General features: G+C 39.5%; 1 protein-coding gene across 7 annotated transcripts in view; it reads left to right on the forward strand.

The window, feature by feature from the left end:
* The window catches only part of MCPH1 (microcephalin 1), a 231,741-nt gene that overhangs the window by 19,421 nt on the left and 190,291 nt on the right, over positions 1–22,029 (forward strand). For 6 of the 7 annotated variants that reach the window (XM_048845288.1, XM_048845289.1, XM_048845291.1 and 3 more), the window contains 2 exons: positions 4,063–4,149; positions 13,019–14,332. In XM_048845288.1, coding sequence (XP_048701245.1) covers positions 4,063–4,149; positions 13,019–14,332 — 1,401 coding nt within the window. The remainder of the gene's footprint in view (positions 1–4,062; positions 4,150–13,018; positions 14,333–22,029) is intronic. The other variant, XM_048845290.1, reaches the window with a different exon arrangement.

Consider the following 22,029-nt stretch of genomic DNA (forward strand, 5'->3'; position numbering starts at 1 on the left):
TGTCACTGTGCTAGTGTAGGGGTTTAAATATAGACATAGACTAATAGTCCAGTTTCATAAAATATCCCATGGTCAACCTCCTGGACTCTTCCTGTTTTGGGGGTTGAAAACAGGTAGAAAATTGAGCTTTTTCCTTTGCACTCTGTCTTCAGAGTGTGTCGTTTAGGATCCGCAGATGTGTTAGTACGAATACCTGTCTACAGTTCACCAACAGAACTTTGTTGCTCCACCCGTTTAAAGAATTGTATTCTGCACTCCTATTGCTACATGTTCCCTGGTCTAGTCCCCTTCTAGACAGTCACCAGTCTGTTGTAAGTGGACCCAAATGCTGGGTCCCATGTGTTTTTAAGCCACCTGGGTCTGGACTGAGTCTAATCTGTTTCTAGTTTTGGACTCCAAGGTACACTCCTGGGGTGAGATCTTTTTGTCTGAGCCCATCCTTGGGACTCCACAGTCCAGCTACCCAAAACACTGGAACCAGTGTCTCAAACCGCGTGAGCTCCTATTTGCTTGCACACCCTCCTGCAGAGTTTGTCTTAAGGCTTAACTGTTAGCCACAGCTTTCAGGGTCATTGTGGCAGAAAGGCAAGGAACATAGGCTTAGCAATGAAAGTTTTTTAACCACAATCACTTTACTCTGAAAAAGCACGAGGGTTACAGATCTTTGCAAAATGACAGAATACCTGAGATGCACAACTCCTCCTGCCCAGTCTAATCTCAACCCGTCTGAGAGTGTGAGATCTTGTCAGCATTTCAGGCTAGGCAGAGTCCCTCCTGCCTGACCGTTACTTTTGGCATGTGGCGATGAATGATCTACTTCAAAGAGAAACTCTTCTTAAATAGTCTTTACCGCTTTGCCTTGTTCTCTCTCTGGGCTCCTGTGTAGAGAATCAGTTGTTCCATGGAGAACTGGTAGTTGAAAGACAACCGTTCAATGGCCCTAGATTTTTTATTTTTTTGTTTGGCTTGGGGGCTTCTCAGATTGTTCTCCAATGTGGTGTCTCACACCTTTATGGGCAGCCGATTGGAATATCTCATAATAGCCTGGCCTTGGACCAGGTTAGTCATGTGTTCAGCAAGTAATACCAAATGGATGTCCTAATACAACATGGAGCTTTTTGAAAACCTGACCTATGAGGAAAGGTTAAAAAACAAAAACTGGGCATGTTTAGTCTTGAGAAAAGAAGACTGAGGGGGGACCTGCTAAGTTAAGTGCTTCTATAAAGAGGATGGTGAACAAATGTTCTTCATGTCCACTGAAAGTTGGACAGGATGTAATAGACTTAATCTTCAGCACTAGAGGTTTAGGCTAAATATTAAGAAAAACTTTCTAACTATAAGGGCAGTTAAGCACTGGAATAGGCTTCCAGGGGTGGTTGTGGAATCCCGATCATTGGAGGTTTTTAAAAACAGATTAGACAAACATCTATCAGGCATGGATGGGCTGGATGAATGCACTATAAGGTGGGTAGAAAGTTGGCTAGACTGTTGGGCTCAACGGGTAGTGATCAATGGCTCCATGTCTAGTTGGCAGCCAGTGTCACGTGGAGTGCCCCAGGGGTCGGTCCTGGGGCCGGTTTTGTTCAATATCTTCATAAATGATCTGGAGGATGGTGTGGATTGCACTCTCAGCAAATTTGCGGATGATACTAAACTGGGAGGAGTGGTAGATACGTTGGAGGGCAGGGATAGGATACAGAGGGACCTAGACAAATTGGAGGATTGGGCCAAAAGAAATCTGATGAGGTTCAATAAGGATAAGTGCAGGGTCCTGCACTTAGGACGGAAGAACCCAATGCACAGCTACAGACTAGGGACCAAATGGCTAGGCAGCAGTTGTGCGGAAAAGGACCTAGGGGTGACAGTGGACGAGAAGCTGGATATGAGTCAGCAGTGTGCCATTGTTGCCAAGAAGGCCAATGGCATTTTGGGATGTATAAGTAGGGGCATAGCGAGCAGATCGAGGGACGTGATCGTCCCCCTCTATTCGACATTGGTGAGGCCTCATCTGGAGTACTGTGTCCAGTTTTGGGCCCCACACTACAAGAATGATTTGGAGAAATTGGAGAGAGTCCAGCGAAGGGCAACAAAAATGATTAGGGGTCTGGAACACATGAGTTATGAGGAGAGGCTGAGGGAACTGGGATTGTTTAGTCTGCAGAAGAGAAGAATGAGGGGGGATCTGATAGCTGCTTTCAACTACCTGAGAGGTAGTTCCAGAGAGGATGGTTCTAGACTATTCTCAGTGGTGGAAGAGGACAGGACAAGGAGTAATGGTTTCAAGTTGCAGTGGGGGAGGTTTAGGTTGGATATTAGGAAAAACTTTTTCACTAGGAGGGTGGTAAAACACTGGAATGCGTTGCCTAGGGAGGTGGTGGAATCTCCTTCCTTAGAAGTTTTTAAGGTCAGGCTTGACAAAGCCCTGGCTGGGATGATTTAATTGGGGATGAGTCCTGCTTTTGAGCAGGGGGTTGGACTAGATGACCTCCTAAGGTCCCTTCCAACCCTGATATTCTATGATTCTATGGTCCTGCCACAGTGCAGGGGCTGGACTTTAACTTCTCAAGGTCCCTTTCAGCCCTACGTTTCTATAATACTTCATAATAACCAGCCACATACCACTCTGTCACACTCCAGTCATGAGCAGCAACTTGGTAAATTTAACATTTTTGTTCCTGCTACTAAAAACATTCCCACTAACCACAGAAATACTGGAAATTCTTAAAGATTCTTCCCACTCCCTAGTGCTATTATTTTAATATTCCCTAATATGTCTATTTAAATACTATCTGACATTTCATACTATAACTGAAATCCGTGATTGTCAGATAACATAAACTGCAGTGGTTCTGTTGATATGCATAGTAGAATTATGCAAGTAACGCTTTGTGAGAGTGAAATCTTATTTAATCACATTTCTTGACTCAAATGTTTTTTTAGATTTAAAAATATATATTTCATACCGGAAACATGCTATTATGCAGTATCTGTTTTTGTTTTGAAGTATGTTTTATGGGAATAAATTTGTTTAAAACAAATTGAATATTAAAATATTGATTTTTGTAATAGTATAGTCCTCTGGTTTTGAACAAAATTCTACAAAAATGGACCTTTTTGAAAATTCAAACGAAACCAGCTTTTTCCTTTTTTTAAAATTTTTATTCATATACTTAATGTCAGGTCACACTAAAAGGGAGAGCTCATGATAGATAAAAATCATATGCAATCTAAATGTTACTAATTTACTATACAAAGTAGCATTGGGTGGTCTGATTTGAAATAACTGATTTAAATATTTTTTTTAAGAAACAGGTTTAAATTGGCTTGTGGCTATATTAAGCTGTGCAAATTTGTGCTATTTGTAATATTAAAATTTACAATGAACTGAAGTATAAACACTGTATTTGCAAATGCCACAACTGGTATTTGAATTTACAGAACTATCTGCAGAATTCAAAACAATGAAGATTAAGGCCTCGATCCAGCAAACATTTAAGCACGTGCATAACTTTACTCACATAAATAGTCCTACTGATTTCAATGGGATCATTCAAGTGCTTGAAATTTTAGTAGGTGCACGAGTGTTTGCAGCGTTAAGGGCTAAAATTGTATTTTCCCTTAGTGGCATAATTTCTCTTTTCACTTCAAATTAAATTCCCTTCACTGTTAACAATACAAAGCTATTTAGACTTTCAGTACTTTAACAAAGCACTTGTGAACTTGTTTATACCCACAGGCCAAAATGTTCAGAAATAGGAGCCTAAAGTTAGGCTTCTAAACCCATACTTAGACACCTAAAGATATTTAGAGAGGGACTGAGATAGCCAGGTCGAAGCATTTTAGCTTTCTTGACTTATGGAAGTTCAATATATCAGAAAATGGTATTGGTTGCAAATATATCACAGGCCTGTTTGCTTATAATTTTGTATGTGCGTGTTTTGCCTCACAGTAAGGATGTTAATGATGTCTTGGATTTGTCTCTTAGCATAGATGAGCATTTTAAATTTGAAACTTTCCTAGGGGAAAAAAAGTGTAATAAAGTATTCATAAATTATATTTTAGCTTCACAAATGTCTACACTTAATTCAACACAACCTGGATATGGAGAGTCTCTTGGTGTCACCAGTTCTGCAAGTGCATTGCTGCCAGGTAAATAATGTAATTTTAAGTTCTGTGAAATATATTTTTTAAAATTTTAAATGTACTAAGTAAAATTTATTCTAGATAATTTGTATTATAGTGTAGTGTGACATACTCAGGTTTTGACTTCAATGAGACAACCTTTCTTATATAACACTTTTTATTAGCATATCTCAGAGTGTTTCACAATCCTTAATGTGTTGTGAGGATAAATATCCCTGCGAGATTTGGGAAAACATGCTTATATTTGAATACAAGTGGTAAAAGTAAGCAAAAAGTTCTCCCTTGATTTGAAAAGCATGTAAAGTGTAAGAACTGTAATGAAAGAGCATGAGGAACAACATGAGGTAAATACCCATCCTTGTTCTTGTGGCTTACGGTCTTGGTTCGCTATTGGTTATCTTTTCTTTTAGTAGTGCTATATAAACTTTTGTGTGTGTAGTTCAGACAGTCTGATGCTGGAAGCAAAAGGAGAACTTGAAGACAAGGCCGTTGTGGAGAAACTAAATGAATCCTTTGCATCAGTCTTCACTCGGAGAATGTGCGGAAGATTCCCACTGCTGAGACATTCTTTTTAGGTGACAAATGTGTGGAACTGTTCCAGCTTTAGGTGTCTTAATTTTTTACAAGCTGATAAATTAAACAATAATAAATCACTAAGCCCAAGGGTTCTGAAGAAACTCAAATATGAAATTGCAGAACTAGTAACTGTGGTATGTAACCTATCACTTAAATCAGCCTCTGTACCAGATGACTGGAGGATACCTAATGTAATGCTGATTTAAAAAAAAAAAAAAGATTCTAGAGGCGAGCCTTTCAATTAGGGCTGTCAAACTGTTAAAAAAAATTGTGATTAATCACAAGATTAAAAAAATAATCACAATTAATTGCGGTTTTAATCGCACTGTTAAATGGTATTCTATTGTTTTTAAATATTTTTGGATTTTGTTTTACATTTTCAAATATTGATTTCAATCAAAATACAGAATACAAAGTTTACAGTGCAAATATTTGCAATGTAAAAAAGAAACAAGAAATAGTATTTTTCAGTTCACCTCATACAATACTCTAGTGCAATCTCTTTACATAAAAGTGCAACTTACAAATGTAGATTTTTTTTTTGTATTGCATAACTGCACTCAAAAACAAAACAATGTATAACTTTAGAGCCTACAAGTCCACTCAGTCCTACTTCTTGGTCAGCCAACCGTTAAGACAAACAATTTTGGTTACGTTTACGGGAGATAATGCTGCCTGCTTCTTATTTACAATGTCACCTGAAAGTGAGAGCAGGGGTTCACATAACACTATTGTAGCTGGTGTTGCAAAGTATTTACGTGCCAGATATGCTAAACATTCATATGCGCCTTCGTGCTTCGGCCACCATTCCAGAGGACATGCTTCCATGCTGATGACTGGTTCTGCTCAATAACTGTCCAACACAGTATGGACTGACGCACATTCATTTTCATCATCTGAGTCTGACGCCACCAACAGGTGGTTCATTTTCTTTTTTGGTGGTTCAGGTTCTGTAGTTTCCAAATCGGAGTGTTGCTCTTTTAAGACTTCTGACATGTTCCATGCCTCGTCCTTCTCACGTTTTGGAAGGCACTTCAGAGTCTTAAATGCTGGATTGAGTGCTATAGCTATCTTTAGAAATCTCATATTGGTACCTTCTTTGCGTTTTGTCAAATCTTCAGTGAAAATGTTCTGAAATCGAATAACATGTGCTTAGTTGTCATCCGAGACTGCCATACCACAAAATATATGGCAGAATGCAAGTGAAACCATGGAGCAGGAGACATAAAATTCTCCCTCAAGGAGTTCTGTCACAAATTTAATTAACACGTTATTTTTTTAACGAGTGTCATCAGCATGTAGGCATATCTTCTGGAATGGTGGCTGAAGCATGAAGGCGCATATGAATGTTTAGCATATCTGGCACATAAATACCTTGCAACGCAGGGTACAAAAATGCCATGTGAACTTCTGTTCTCGCTTTCAGGTGACATTGTAAATAAGAAGCAGGCAACAGTATCTCCTGTAAATGTAAACAAACTTGTTTGTCTTAGCAATTGGCTGAACATGAAGTAGGACTGAGTGGACTTTCAGGTTCTAAAGTTTGACATTGTGGTGTTTTTGAGTGCAGTTATGTAACAAACAAAAAAATCTACATTTGTAACTTGCACTCTCATGTAAAGAGATTGCATTATAGTACTTGTATGAGGTGAATGGAAAAATACTAGTTTTGTTTTTTACAGTGCAAATATTTGTAATAAAATATAATATAAACTGAGCACTGTAGACTCTGTGATCTGTGTTGTAATTGAAATCAATATATTTGAAAAAGTAGAAAAACATCAAATTTTTTATTATAAACAATAATAAAAAGCAATTTAAATGTAAGTGTGATTAAAACTGTGATTAATCATGATTAATTTTTTACTCGAGTTTGTTTTGAGTTAATCGCTTGAGTCAACTGTGATGAATGGACAGCCCTATGGGCAATTATAGGCCAGTAAACATAACTTCATTACCATGCAAACTGGTTGAAACTATATAGTAAATAACAGAATTACCAGACACAGATCAACATGGTGTGTAGGGAAAAAGTCAATAGGGCTTTCTAAAAGGAAATCATGACTTACCAATCTATTAGAATTCTTTGAGGTATTCACCAAGCATGTGGACAAGGGTGATTCAGTTGATATTGTGTATTTGGACTTTTTCTGAAAGCCTTTAACAAGGTCCCTCACCAAAGGCTCTTAAGCAAAGTAAGTACTTCTGGGATAAGAGGGAAGGTCCTCTCATGGATCAGTAACTGGTTAAAAGACAGAAAACAAAGAGTAGGAATAAAAGGGTCAGTTTTTTCAGAATTGAGAAAGGTAAATAAAGTGTGTGACTGGTTCCCCCTAGGATGCCACTTGAAACTAGGATACCACTAAGCCCCCCTGACCTAAAAGCCTAGGTTCCCTTTACACTGTACTGCTGTGCCCAGCCTGCCAAGCCCTCTCTCAGCCTGCAATTTTACCAGCGCACATGCAGGTAGGGACACACCCAGCTGCAGTTACACAGAGATGCTGTGATCAGCTGTGCGTGGGGAAGCTTCAGCTAAGGAACTTTCCAGATACTCAGATACACCTCATTCCCCCTTTCCCCCCCGGGTGTAAACCCAAAATTTTACCTTCTTACGCTGCACAGAGGACTGTGCAGAGTAAGCTCATGAAATTCACCCCCTCCCTCAATGTGGAGAGGAAATATGCAACAGCTTTCTGCCCTGATTTATGATTTCCCCACACACACTGGTTTTAGACAAAGCAAAATCAAGTTTATTAACTACAAAAGATAGATTTTAAGTGATTATAAGGGATATCAATATTAAAACAGATTACCTAGCTAATAAACACAAACTAAGCTTAATATACTACATAGATCAGATATGAATAGCAAATTCTCACTCTAAATGAAGATACCAGCATGTTTCAGATTCTAAAGGGGCAAGCTGCACTAACTTACAGCTTGGAATCTCCAGATGTTTCATTCACAGGTTAAAAATCCCTTCAGCCTGCGTCCAGCACTTCCCTCAGTTCAGTCTTTCTGTTCCTTAGGTGTTTTCAAGAGTCTTCTGGGTTGGGGAGTCAGTAAAGAACCCCCATGATGTCACTCCCCTTCCTTATATAGCTTTTGCATATCACAGGAACCCTTTGTTTCAAAGCTTGGTTCCCACATCTGTCAGTTGAAAAACACTGGTATCCCAAGATGGAGTCCAGCACCGGGTGACTGGGCACATGGCCCTGAAGTGTTACAGTAGCCATAACTTGGAGTTTGTTTGTAGCGTCCCCAGGTTCAGGAAGATAAGCTTCTTCTAAGGCCTGTTGTTTGTTTTCCTAATGGCTCATTAACCTGAATGGGCCCTTCTTAACCAGCCATCTAGACTGAGAGTCTTTTGTCTAGTGGGCGTTACCCAGGTGTAGATATATTTGTAACACAGATACATAGTCAATATTTCTAACTTCCGATACAAAAATGACACGTGCATATAAATAGGATAATCATTCAGTAAATGATAACCTTTCCAGTGATATCTCTGTCATGGAGTCACCGGGCAATGCTCTGGAACTACTCCATACGAAGCCAGTCAGGACTCTGGGGAAGCCGCCTCTCTCTGAGCAGACTGTCTCCAGGGCAAGAAGCTTACACAACTTTGGCCTTCCTGGCACTGACCTTGGAGCATTTAGCATCCTCTCTTTACACAGTGTGTTTCCTGCAGTGAGTCCGCACCAGCGGGGCTCCTGGGGAAGCCAGAGGGCCCTGCACCCCAATTCCGCAGTCAGACATGACTCTTAGCCAGCCAGAAGGTTTATGAGAAGACAGGTGTACATGGTCTAAAACAGAGCTTGTAGGTACAGAGAACAGGACCCCTCAGTCAGGTCCATCTCGTGGGGTAGGGAGGCCATTTCCCCATCTGGGCCTCCCTCCATTTTCCCAGCCAGCTCCAAACTGAAACTCTCCAGCCCCTCCCCCAGCCTTTGTCTCTTTTCCGGGCCAGGAGGCCACCTGATCTTTGTTCTCCAATACCTTCAGTGGCACCTTGCAGAGGAGGGGGCCAGGCCATCAGTGGCCAGGAGACAGGGCATCAGCCATTCTCTGTGCAGACAGCATCACACTGGCTCTGCAACAATCACCCAGGTTATCCCACCACCTAGATACTTAAGAACTGCATAGGGGAAACTGAGGCACTCACACAGCATTCAGAGAAAACATTAAGAACATTCCCACTTCGTCACAACCTCACATGACCTATCTTGCATAAAATACATCATAATTATGCCAGTATCATATCATATATATATATATATATCTATATATATACATATATATATATATATATATATAAAATAATGTATCTGTGAGGAATATGGGGTTCAGTGTCACAAAACAATCTGTAGTAGGACTAGTGCTATTCAACATAGTCACAAATGATCTGGAAAAGTGGATGAATCGTGAGGTGACAACGTTTGCAGATAACAGTATTACTCAAGATAGTTAAATAGAAAGAGGACTGTGGGGAGGTACAAAGAGCTCTCGCTATACTAGGTCACTGGGCAACAAAATGGGAGATCAAATTCAATGTTGATAACTGGAAAGTAATGCACGTTTGAAAAAATAATCCCAAGTACACAGACAAAATGATGGGATTTGAATGAGCTGTTACCACTCAAGAAGGAAATCTTGGAGTTATCATGGATAGTTCTTGGAAAACATCTGCTCAATGTGCAGTGGCAGTCAAAAGAGCTAACAATGTTAGGAACAATTAGGAAAGGGAGAGAAAATAAGAAAATCATAATGTCACTCTGTAAATCCATGGTATGCCCACACCTTGAATATTATGTGCAGTTCTGGTCACCCCATTTCAAAAATATATGTAATAATTTGAAAAAGTACAGAAAAGAGCAACAAAAATGATTACGGGTCTTGAACAGCTTTTATAGGAGAGATTAAAAAGACTGGGATGGTTCAATTTAGAAAAAGACGACTGGGGGGGATATGATAGAGGTCTATGAAATCATGCATAGTGCGGAGAAAGTGAATAAGGAACTGATATTTACTAAATAACACAAAAAATAACAAGTGTTATTTACTCAGTAACACAATAACCAGGGTTCAGCCAGTGAAATTAATAGGCATCAGGTTTAAAACAAACATAAGGAAGTAATTCTTTACACAATGCACAACCTGTGGAGCTTGTTGCCAAGGAATGTTGTGAAGGGTATAATTCGGTTCAAAAAGGAAATAGATAAGTTCAAGAAGGATAGGTCCATCAATGGCTATTAGTCAGATGGTGAGGGACGCAAGCCCATGCTCTGGGCGTCTCCAACCCTCCAACTGCCAGAAGCTGGAACTGTGACAGGGGACCATTCAATAATTGTCCTGTTCTGTTCAGTCCCTCTGAAACATCTGGCACTGGCCACTGTTGGAAGACAGGATACTGGGCTAAATGAACAATTGATCTGACCAGTGTGGCCATTCTTATGTTCTTACAAAACTTCTACACATACTGTAATGAACGTATGGAATATTTTACTGAAGGCCATATAAACCAAAGTATGCAGCAATCTATTGCAGTAATAAAATGACAATATGTTTTTACATTTTCTTGCTCATGTTTTATGGTTACAGGTTAATCAGCGGCAGTATCGTAATCAGGGCTGCTGCTTAAGAAGCTAGATGCTTGCTTTGTATGATGTGCAGTATAGGGGATGACTTGCTGAGAGCTGCTCAGCTTTCTTTCATGCTCATCTGCCTATTAATCTTGTTGCTGGCACATGTAACTATGGCCTCATGCTTATTTTTTGTATTTGTTGCAGCTTCTATGTTGGAGGCAAGAGCAAAGAACTAGATTTAGGTTGTAGCAATTGATCAAAGTAGAGAGTAAGATCTGCATAGCCATAAGAATTGTCATAATGGTAGATAGTTCAGTTGCCTGTCTAGTATCTTACTCCTGACACTAGGCTGTACCATATGCTTCTTGCAGATGTTGTGCCTGTCACTAATGTACCATGTGGGTATTCTATAATTAATAAGAAAGCAGAGGGTTATAGGTATGTAAGAGTGGATCTGCTCCTGCGAATACAGCATGTGTTGGATTATTGTCATGATATGTCCTTCTGTGGCTTTGCTTTCAGTTATAAACATAGCAGTGTCTGGAGAGCAGTATTGATGATCCCATAAAAGAAGAAGCTGCCCTCTCTCTTTCCCCCGTAGCCTATGATCACCATCTTTTTGTCTGTACTGTAGGTTCCTTCAGGAATCTGTTGCAACACTAAAGCCACAACCAGCACACTTTTGACAAAGTGTGGCAAAGAAAAAGGAGAGATTAATTATAGTGTAGAAAGACTGCCATAATCCCCTGAAAAATTCAGATTTCTATTTAGTTACATAACTGCAATAATAATTTAATCAGCACCTCCTTTAGAAAATGTTTAAAATTCAAATGCTTTAGTAGAATGAGCTGCAGTATGTAGATTTTTAGTTTGGTAGTGGTTAAAGTGATAATACAAATAATTTCCTCATTGTTTAAGGAAGAAGCTTCAGATGCTGTTTTAACTCAAATTAACTTAATGTGGTGGGTTGGCCCCGCCCCCCCTTCTGGGATGCCACCTCATGTACTGGGATTTCACTGAGCCTCTTCTGCTCAACCAGCCTGGGTTCGCTCTTCCTGATTTGCTGAATTAGGTTCTCTGGCCTCTTGCAGTGTGTGTGTGTGTGTGCGCGCGCGTGCACGCACACACACATGTAGGGTCACACCCTGCTGCAGACACAGACTGAAGTCAGCTGTGCGTGAGAGGGCTCCCCCAGCACTCACGTGCACACACCTTTTGGGAGATAAACGGTCTTGCACCGTAAAAAAAAAAAATCTGCACAGCGCAAGCTCATGAAAATCCGCCCTCTTTCTCGCTGTGAAGAGAGGTGTGCATGACTTCTTCCCCATTCCGGTTAGAAATTACATAATCTGGGTTTAATAATAAATAAAGTAAGTTTAACTACAAAAGGTAGATTTTAAGTGGTTAAAGGGATAGCAAACAGAACAAAGCAGATTACCGTAGTAAATAAACAAAAACCACAAACTGAGTTTAACACACTAGATAGGTGAGATACAAATTAGCAAATTCTCACCCTGAGTGATAAACAGGCTAGCAGATTCTTAAAGCACAAGTTGCCTTGGCTTTCCCAGGTTTCCATACACCGGCTAAAGATCTTGGCCTGGGACCATCATTTCTCACAGCTCAGTCTTTGTTCTTCAGGTGTTTTCAGGTGTGGTATTTTCGGGAGAGTCAGGACCCCCATGTTGTCATGTGTCCCTCTTTTATACCTTCCCCCCACTTGCTGGAAAGCTTTTTTGCTGTGACCTGGGTCAAACAGTTCTCCTTGTGTAGAGCTATCTCTGAGGGGTTTCTGTTGCACACAGTTGCTGGAGTAATCCTTTTGCTTGTGTGCATTTAAAGCCACTAACATTGTTTGGCCTCATTCAGTGTAGCACATTTGAAATATAGAGACATGGTCAATATTCCCAGCTTCAGATACAAAAATGATACATGCATACAAATTGGATAAACATATTCGGTAAATTATAACCTTTCTAATGATATCTTTCAAGACCCATCTTGCATAAAGTATATCTTAATTATACCATATACATATCAATAACATATTTCTGTGAAGAATATGGAAGTGTAACGTCACACTTAATTTTAGACATGAACTGAAGTCCTCTCTTTTATCTAGTATGTGCCCTTTTGTTAATGTCGGTTAAGCACAAATATGGATTTCACTTTCAGTTGCTGTCTCAGGTGTCTGATATGTTATGTGAAGTTTCAGCTCTCGTCTCCTCCAACTCAGTTAATCAGGATAATAGCCATATCATACTTAAATCAAGACAGCTAATAGACTTGTGCAATACCTATAAAACTTACTGTAATTCTTATAGGAGAGCATTTCATTATAAACATAACTATTGCAATAAATGAGTATGTGTTTCAAAAAATGTAAGTATTGATATAGGGGCCTCAGGTTTCTCAGAGCTGTTCTAGAATAATCAAAACTCTTCTAGTCTGTATCTGAGCATTGGTTTGCTAGAGTTCTGAAAAGGTTCTTTAAAATTATCACATTCTTCCACCAAACACTTTATAAAGCGAATATTGTAAGAGGAAAAGTATAGAAATGCATTTTTTCAATATTTAAGTGAAAATCTTAGCTGTGTGAATGTTAAGTGGCTAAATCTTTGGACAATTATTTTAGTAACTTCCCACATAGTTCACTAACTTTTCTACTGTTCCATTTTGTTAGTGTTTATACTGCTGTTGTTAATGTCTTGCAGAAGAACACATCAGTGATTCTTTAAACTTGAGTTTTGATGACATTTGGGGAAACTGTAAATACAAAAATCAGAAACCAGCATCAGCTGAAAGTGATATTTACGTTTCAACACCTTCAAGCAGTGACCAAGGGAATTTAACTCCAAAATCATCTAACAGAAAACATTTAAGCAAAAAACTAATTTTGCAACGCCCTCTAGAAGATAAACTGTTTGCTAAAAGGAGAAAATCTAAAGTCTCCCCTGACCTAAATCAGTGTGGTGAAGATACTCTGACTTCTGCATCGGTTTCAACCAAAAGTTCTTTTCTCCAGGAAAAAGACTTGAGTCACATCACTCTTTCCCAAAAAATTGTCCAATTGGAAGCTGCTGCAGTTACCACAGGTAATCAGTCTGATTCATTAGTGAGCAATGAAGATTCTATTAATATGCATTTGGGTGACATAAATATTCCTGTTGACACAAGGGATTGTAGTCTCCAATACAAAATAAGGGGAAAACCAAAAAGAGAAAAATATAATATGAAATTGACCACATTGGCGTTATGTAAGAGAGGGTCTGAAAATGAGTTTCTTCTAGCGATGACCACACGTAACAAGTCATCAGACATAGAGGAAGCTTCATATGAAGACTTTTTTTCACCTTCTAATTTGAAGAAAAGTGAAATGCACGTAAGACACTTTCCTTTGCAAGTTCAGCAGAATTCGCCAAGTGCTCCTGAAGTGAGTTGCAAAAGAGACTTTTTAAGCCACAAACAGGATAAATTGTTTGAAGGGTCAGATAAACAGTGCATTGCTCTTTCCAATAAAAGGAAAAGAACTGTTGAGACAAGTGGTGTTTCAACAGAGAGTGACTGCAAGCTAACTGAATGTTCAGAAAGTACAGTAAATGTGAGCTTAAACTGCATGTCAGGTGGAGTAAACACTGAGACTGCAGAAGCCCTGGGTTCTAGCCCTCTGAATCAACTGCATCAAAATGTTCAGAAAATAACCTGCAGAACTAGCGTGAATAGCTGCCCTCAAGCTACTGGTAAGTTGCTCAATTCAAGTGAAAATTCAAAGATGCAGCATGATGATGCATTAAAAATGCTTGTGCAACTAAATTCTGAAAGGGACTACCATGTTGAGGGAAAACAATGGCTTTCAGAAACTAGACTACCAGAAGAAAATACTGTATTGATGACATCAGATTCTTTAAAAAGTGACAAAATGGGTGCAGTGAAGCCAAAAGAACACCCACTTACTTTTCCAGACTCTGCAAATACAGAAAAGTCAACAGGAGAAAAGGAGGAAATCCTGCTCAAAAAATGCAGTCCAAGTATGTGAACTTCTTTTTCCTGGTATTTGGCACACTATAAAAACCCTGTGCCATTTTTCTTGTATATCCTAAGAAACAGTATTATCATGGTTAATTATACTGTGATTTTACAAATTGTCCATATTATATAGTACTTAATTTGGAGTGTATATACCTTTTAATCCACCAGTGGAAAAACTCCCTTTAAATAAAATTGAGGTAAAAATCAGCAGGGGGAGATGCCCGTAAAATATAAGTTGAAAACTTGCATTCCAGTAACTCATGCCATCGGTGTGGATGGAAGTGAAGGAGTGAGTCCAAGAGATATGGATGGATGGATTCAACTTAGAATTTGTTTTTCAGTATGTTGCAAGCTTAATTTTTAAGTCATCAGATTTTTTTATTATTGGATAATCATTTAAGCTGGTTTAAAAATTACTAGAATCATTCTGGTATTAGAATATACTAGTATGGTACAATACCATAGGAATTTCCCTGCAAAAAATTACTGCCTGTTGTGGGTACACTATTTTTAAAATTTGATATTTTTGACTTTTGAATATGGGAAAACTTTTTCATATAAGGTTAATTTCATTTTGTAAATTTAGTTAGACTTTTGTAAAAGAGTGCTAGAATGTCTAAATTTTATTATTAAAAACTTCATGCAAAGTTTTAGTGCACAGCAAACATAGCTGATTATGAATCATGGAAAAAAAGCCCAAGTTGACAGAGAACCTTAAATATAGCTGTATGTATGGTATCTCTACACCTCAGGCTACTGGTTTGGCTTAATTAATAAAATAAGTACCAATATTTTTAGGTCTGAAGTACCCCACAATTGTATAGCTTAAAAAAAATAGCTTTTGTCGCAAGTTTAAACCTAAATGATTATGGAGATCTATTTTTTGTGCCAGGTAACCAAGCTTAGAAAATGGTCATCAAATTAATACCTTTCCTTTGTTCTTTTTAAAGATAAGCATAAGGACATCAAAGGTGCTTCTTCCAATTGTGTGGTTTTAAAGTTAGATATCTACATCAATTGCTTTGATTAACTTATAAATTCTAGCTCCAGATACAAAAATGAGCATGTCTTTGGGGGCACTCTGCTTTAATTCCCAAAGAAGAACTTTCAAACTTTGGCAAACTTGAAAATACAATCAATTTACTGAGCCTTTATATTTTTCTGCCTCCTGCTGCTGTTTGAAAATCTGTTTTTTGGTTAAGAACTTTCATTACTCAAGTTCTGCTTGATCTAATGATGTCATCTGACATTTACAATTGTTACTGTTTTCTTTGGTGGTGCTTCTGATGTCACATGTTCAGCCTTGTGACTTCACTGCAGGATCAAATAGAGCCTGAGTTTGGGGAGCCCTTGTTTAAAATCATTTGAAAGGGAAGGAGCAATAATAAAAAGAATAAGATTTGAATTTGTTTAAATATAAAGTTATGTGAAACACAAGTCCCACTTAAACTTTGAGTAGTTAATGTGGTGAATTTTCAGACTGAATCAGCGTGGTTATTAAATATTGATGTCTTGTAAATAAAGCCTTCATTTTTATTTTGGATTGATTGTGAATTCCCTTCTAATGCAAGAGAATTTATTTGTTACTGTTTGTTGAAATAGTAAAAAATTTGTTAACTTTTATTTTTGTTCCTATGTTCCAGGTAATTGTTTGAAAGTGTTACATGCAAATGTTAATTAGAGCTAGCAGAGAGGAAACTGCTGTGTTTTTTAAAATGCTGAAAAAAATCTCTGATAAAATAAATCTTTGACCTTTCTCCTGAAACATGTAGACAAAAAGTAATCCAATATCCATGATGACAGAACTGATCTCCTTTCTGCATAAAAGATTTGTCCCTTGAAAAAAATTTTTTTTGCTCTGGATACACTTATGCTAGAGTTTGAAACTTGGAGGAAAAAAAGATTTGAAATATTTCTCTTTCCTTTGGTTATTGGCAAAATTCCCATTGACTTCAATGAGAGAATACTTATTTGCAATGGATCCTCAATTCTGCCTTTGCCTGAGCATGTTGTTTTCCACCATCAAGACTTGTGTGAGCAGTTGATAAAATTTTTATGTGCAAACCATTTGTGGCCATAGATGTGAGTGCACAGGCAAGTGAAATCTGGGGTCTGACAATTCAGGTCCCCTGATCTGACTTTGCAAACTGTGCACAATTTCCTAAGCAGTTCACTTTTATAAGGCGCTGTTCCCATTGTTGTCTGTGTCTCTTCCTGAGCTGTGCAGGAATAAGAAAAGCTACGGTTAACATCTTACAGTGCTTTGTGATCAGTGACATTTGCACTGAACACAAGGGAGAGAATCGGTGGTTTCCTCATCTGTGAATAAGAGTTAATGGAGATGCAGCAGTGTACACTATTTTCAGTGACCATTAATATACCTTGAGATAAGGGAAGCCTAATGGATTTGCTAATTATTGAATTATGTAAAACTTACTTAATTAAACTATACATTTTATAGTAATACAATTTCCATCAGTCTGGTTGTGATTTATTTTTTGATAGGGATAGTGATTAGATAATTTGGTGTTGTACTGTGGTCTAGAATGATCTATTTAATTCCTATAGCTACTTACCTAAAAACCCCAGCAATAAATGATAGGTGAGGCAAGGAATGGAACATTAATAGATTTTAAGAAAGATTAAACATTCTTCAATTGTTCAGATGACACTTGAACATAGGATTCTTTCATATTCTTTTTAGTCTTTCTGAATTAAAACTTGGGACTTGAGTGATTTTTTTTTTAAGATGCTTTATAGTGAATATAGAAACAGTACATTCTCTTACGTGGCAAAAACTGTAATTAGCTCTGGTCCCCTATAGTCTTGTGGATGGAGCACAAGGCTGAAGAATCAGGAGTCCTGAAATCTCTTCATCGCTGCTATTTGCTTGTGGTGACAATGGGCAACTTTAGTCCCATTTTTTTGGATGGGAGCTTTGGGGGCGGGTGAGGGGGGTGTGATGGGAGCTCTGGGGGCGGGTGAGGGGACTGTCTTGAAGTCAACAGGAGTTTTGCCACAGATTTCAGTTGGGCCAGGCTTTCATCCTGGGTGTTCAGCACTGCTGATATTTGAGACATACAAATTTGAAAATGCTAGCCTTAATTTCTTTACTTCATTTTTCCACCTCTGTAAAGACACAGACACTTTAAGGCTGGGTGTGCGTGTGTGTGGTTATATTACAGCTTGTCACGGGGTGTCAGGTTGAGGCAGACAATTTAAGAGTAGCTATGGCTCAAATGGCAAGAGTAACTAGGGTGTTCTCTGTCTTTAGGGCAGCTTGGCCTAGTGGCCAGAGTCCATAGGGCCACCATTGCTCCCAGGGCAGTGTGGCTTAGTGCCCAGAGTCCTTGGAGCTGCCCTTGGGCAGTCATGTCCACCCTACACGTGCCTGCACCCAGCGGTAAATGTGGGGCAGGATAGGGGGCTCCCGGCTCACCCTACCCCACCAGATCCCGACCCAGGACCTTATGAAACCCAGTCAGGCTTGTTTCCCATTTCAATCTTCGTATTCCCTGGACTGCCTCCTACCCTTGATTCCAGCTCCATCAGGTCCTTTGGAGGTAGTGACCTCCTGTCGCTCTGTTCCTCTCTAGCTGAGGGGAGTTCCAGCTCAGATGCCGTGTCTTCAGCCTTGGCAGTCTGGAGCTCCAGCAGTTCTCTGGCAGGAGCCTGCAGCATACGTCCACACTTGTCCTCAGTCAGTCCAGCCTGGGCAGGGCTGCTACCTTTTATATCCTGCTTCCAGCTAGAGCATGCCCAGGAGGGGCAAGGGGCATGGCCTCTTCAGCCCACAATGTGTTGTCAATCCCAGGTGGGCCAGTGCGAGGTAGAGATACCCCGTCCCACAGCTACATAGTATATTTCTTAAGGTTTTTAATTTTCTACTTGTAAATAAATATTTTATATAGGCTTGTCAAGCAATTAAAAAATTAATCGCTATTAATCTCTCAAAAAAATTAATCACGCGATTAAACAATTATAGAATACCATTTATTTCAATATTTTTGATGTTTTCTACATTTTCAAATCTATTGATTTCAATTACAACACAGAATACAAAATGTACACTGCTCACTTTATATTCTTATTACAAATATTTTCACAGTAAAAAACAAAAGAAATAGTATTTTTCAGTTCATCTAATACACATATTGTTGTGCAATCTCTTTATCATGAAAGTTGAATTTACATATGTAGAATTATGTACAAAAAAGCCTGTATTCAAAAATAAAACAATGTAAAACTTTAGAGCCTACAAGTCCACTCAGTCCTACTTCAGCTAATTGCTCAGACAAATGTTTGGTTACAATTTGCAGGAGATAATGTTGCCCGCTTTTTGTTTACAGTGTCACCTGAAAGTGAGAACAGGAGATTGCATGGCACTGTTGTAGCCGGTATCACAAGATATTTACATGCCAGGTGCGCTAATGATTCATATGTTCCTTCATGCTTTGGCTACCATTCCAGAGGACATGCGTCCATGTTGATGACGAGTTTTGCTTGGTAACGATCCAAAGTAGAACAGACCGACATATGTTCATTTTCATCATCTGAGTCAGATGCCACCAGCAGGTTGATTTTTCTTTCTTTTTTTTTTTTTGGTGGTTTGGGTTCTGTAGTTTCCTCATCATAGTGTTACTCTTTTAAGACTTCTGAAAGCATGCTCCACACCCCATCCCTCTCAGATTTTGGAAGGCACTTCAGATTCTTAAACCTTGGCTTGAGTGCTGTAGCTATTTTTAGAAATCTCACATTGGTACCTTCTTTGTATTTTGTCAAATCTGCTGTGAAAATGTTCTTAAAATGAACAATATGTACTGGGTCATCATCCGAGACGGCTATAACAGGAAATATATGGTAGCGTGCGGGTAAAACAGAACAGGAGACATACAATTCTCCCTCAAGGAGTTCAGTCACAAATTTTATTGCACTATTTTTTTTTAACGAGCATTGTCGGCATGGATGAATGTCCCCTGGAATGGTGGCCGAAGCATGAAGGGGCGTACGAATGTTTAGCATATCTGGCACGTAAATACCTTGCAACGCCGGCTACAAAAGTGCCATGCAAATGCCTGTTCTCATTCTCAAGTGACGTAAATAAAAAGCAGGCAGCAGTATCTCCTGTAAATGTAAACAAGCTTGTTTGTCTTCGCGAGTGGCTGAACAAGAAGTAGGACTAAGTGGACTTTTGTAGGCTCTAAAGTTTTACATTGTTTTGTTTTTGAGTGCAGTTATGTAACAAACAAAATTTACATTTGTAAGTTACACTTTCACAATAAAGAGATTTCACTACAGTACTTATATGAGGTGAATTGAAAAATACTGTTTCTTCTGTTTATCATTTTACAGTCCAAATATTTTTAATTGAGAACTGTACACTTTGTGTTCTGTGTTGTAGTAGGTTTCAGAGTAGCAAATGTGTTAGTCTGTATTTGCAAAAAGAAAAGGAGTACTAGTGGCACCTTAGAGACTAATAAATTGGTTAGTCTCTAAGGTTCCACTAGTACTCCTTTTCTTTTTGTGTTGTAATAGAAATCCATACATTTGAAAATGTAGAAAAACATCCACAAATATTTAATAAATTTCAATCGGTATTCTATTGTTTCACAGGGCGATTAATCGCGATTAATTTTTTAAATGGTGATTAATTTTTTTGAGTTAATCGTGTGAGTTAAGTGCAACTAATCAACAGCACTAGTTTTATAGTTTTCTATACATAGAATCATGAATATCAGGGTTGGAAGGGACCTCAGGAGGTCATCTAGTCCAACCCCTTGCTTATCTCAGCCAGGGCTTTGTCAAGCCTGATCTTAAAAATATCTAAGGAAGGAGATTCCACCACCTCCCTAGATAACGCATTCCAGTATTTCACCACCCTCCTAGTGAAAAAGTTTTTCCTAATATCCAACCTAAACCTCCCCCACTGCAACTTGAGACCATTACTCCTTGTTCTGTCATCAGCTACCACTGAGAACAGTCTAGAGCCATCCTCTTTGGAACCCCCTTTCAGGTAGTTGAAAGCAGCTATCAAATCCCCCCTCATTCTTCTCTTCTGCAGACTAAACAATCCCAGTTCCCTCAGCCTCTCCTCATAAGTCATGTGTTCCAGTTCCCTAATCATTTTTGTTGCCCTCCGCTGGACTCTTTCCAATTTTTCCTCATCATTCTTGTAGTGTGGGGCCCAAAACTGGACACACTACTCCAGATGAGGCCTCACCAATGTCAAATACAGGGGAACGATCACGTCTTTCAATCTGCTGGAAATGCCCCTACTTATGCCATTGGCCTTCTTGGCAACAAGGGCACACTGTTGTCTCATATCCAGCTTCTCGTCCACTGTAACCCCTAGGTCCTTTTCTGCAGAACTGCTGCCTAGCCATTCGGTCCCTAGTCTGTAGCGGTGTATGGGATTCTTCCGTCCTAAGTGCAGGATTCTGCACTTGTCCTTGTTGAACCTCATCAGATTTCTTTTGGCCCAATCCTCTTATTTGTCTAGGGCCCTCTGTATCCTATCCCTACCCTCCAGTGTATCTACCTCTCCTCCCAGTGGAGTGTCATCTGCAAACTTGCTGAGGGTGCAATCCACACCATCCTCCAGATCATTAATGAAGATACTGAACAAAACCGGCCCGAGGACCGACTTTTGGGGCACTCCACTTGATACCGGCTGCCAACTAGATATGGAGCCATTGATCACTACCCGTTGAGCCCGACAATCTAGCCAGGTTTCTATGCACCTTATCGTCCATTCATCCAGCCCATACTTCTATAACTTGCTGGCAAGAATACTGTGGGAAACCGTGTCAAAAGCTTTGCTAAAGTCAAGGAACAACACGTCCACTGCTTTCCCCTCATCCACAGAGCCAGTTATCTCGTCATAGAAGGCAGTTAGATTAGTCAGGCATGACTTTCCCTTGGTGAATCCATGCTGACTCTTCCTGATCACATTCCTCTCGTCTAAGTGCTTCAGAATTGATTCCTTGAGGACCTGCTCCATGATTTTTCCAGGGAGTGAGGTGAGGCTGACTGGCCTGTAGTTCCCCGGATCCTCCTCCTTCCCTTTTTTAAAGATGGGCACTACATTAGCCTTTTTCCAGTTGTCCGGGACTTCCCCTGATCGCCATGAGTTTTCAAAGATAATGGCCAATGGCTTTGCAATCATATCCGCCAACTCCTTTAGCACTCTCAGGTGCAGCGCATCCGGCCCCGTGGACTTGTGCTCGTCCAGCTTTTCTAAATAGTCCCGAACTACTTCTTTCTTCACAGAGGGCTGGTCACCTCCTCCCCATGCTCTGCTGTCCAGTGCAGCAGCCTGGGAACTGACCTTGTTCCTTGCCTGAATCCTGGTCTATGATTGGGGCCCATAGGCACAAATGTAATTCAAATAAAATGTATATATCATAGAATCATAGAATATAAGGGTTGGAAGGGACCCCAGAAGGTCATCTAGTCCAACCCCCTGCTCAAAGCAGGACCAATTCCCAGTTAAATCATCCCAGCCAGGGCTTTGTCAAGCCTGACCTTAAAAACCTCTAAGGAAGGAGATTCTACCACCTCCCTAGGTAACGCATTCCAGTGTTTCACCACCCTCATAGTGAAAAAGTTTTTCCTAATATCCAATCTAAACCTCCCCCACTGCAGCTTGAGACCATTACTCCTCGTTCTGTCATCTGATACCATTGAGAACAGTCTA

The sequence above is a fragment of the Caretta caretta genome, chromosome 3 (assembly GCF_965140235.1).
Source record: "Caretta caretta isolate rCarCar2 chromosome 3, rCarCar1.hap1, whole genome shotgun sequence".
In the NCBI taxonomy this organism is placed as follows: domain Eukaryota; kingdom Metazoa; phylum Chordata; order Testudines; family Cheloniidae; genus Caretta; species Caretta caretta.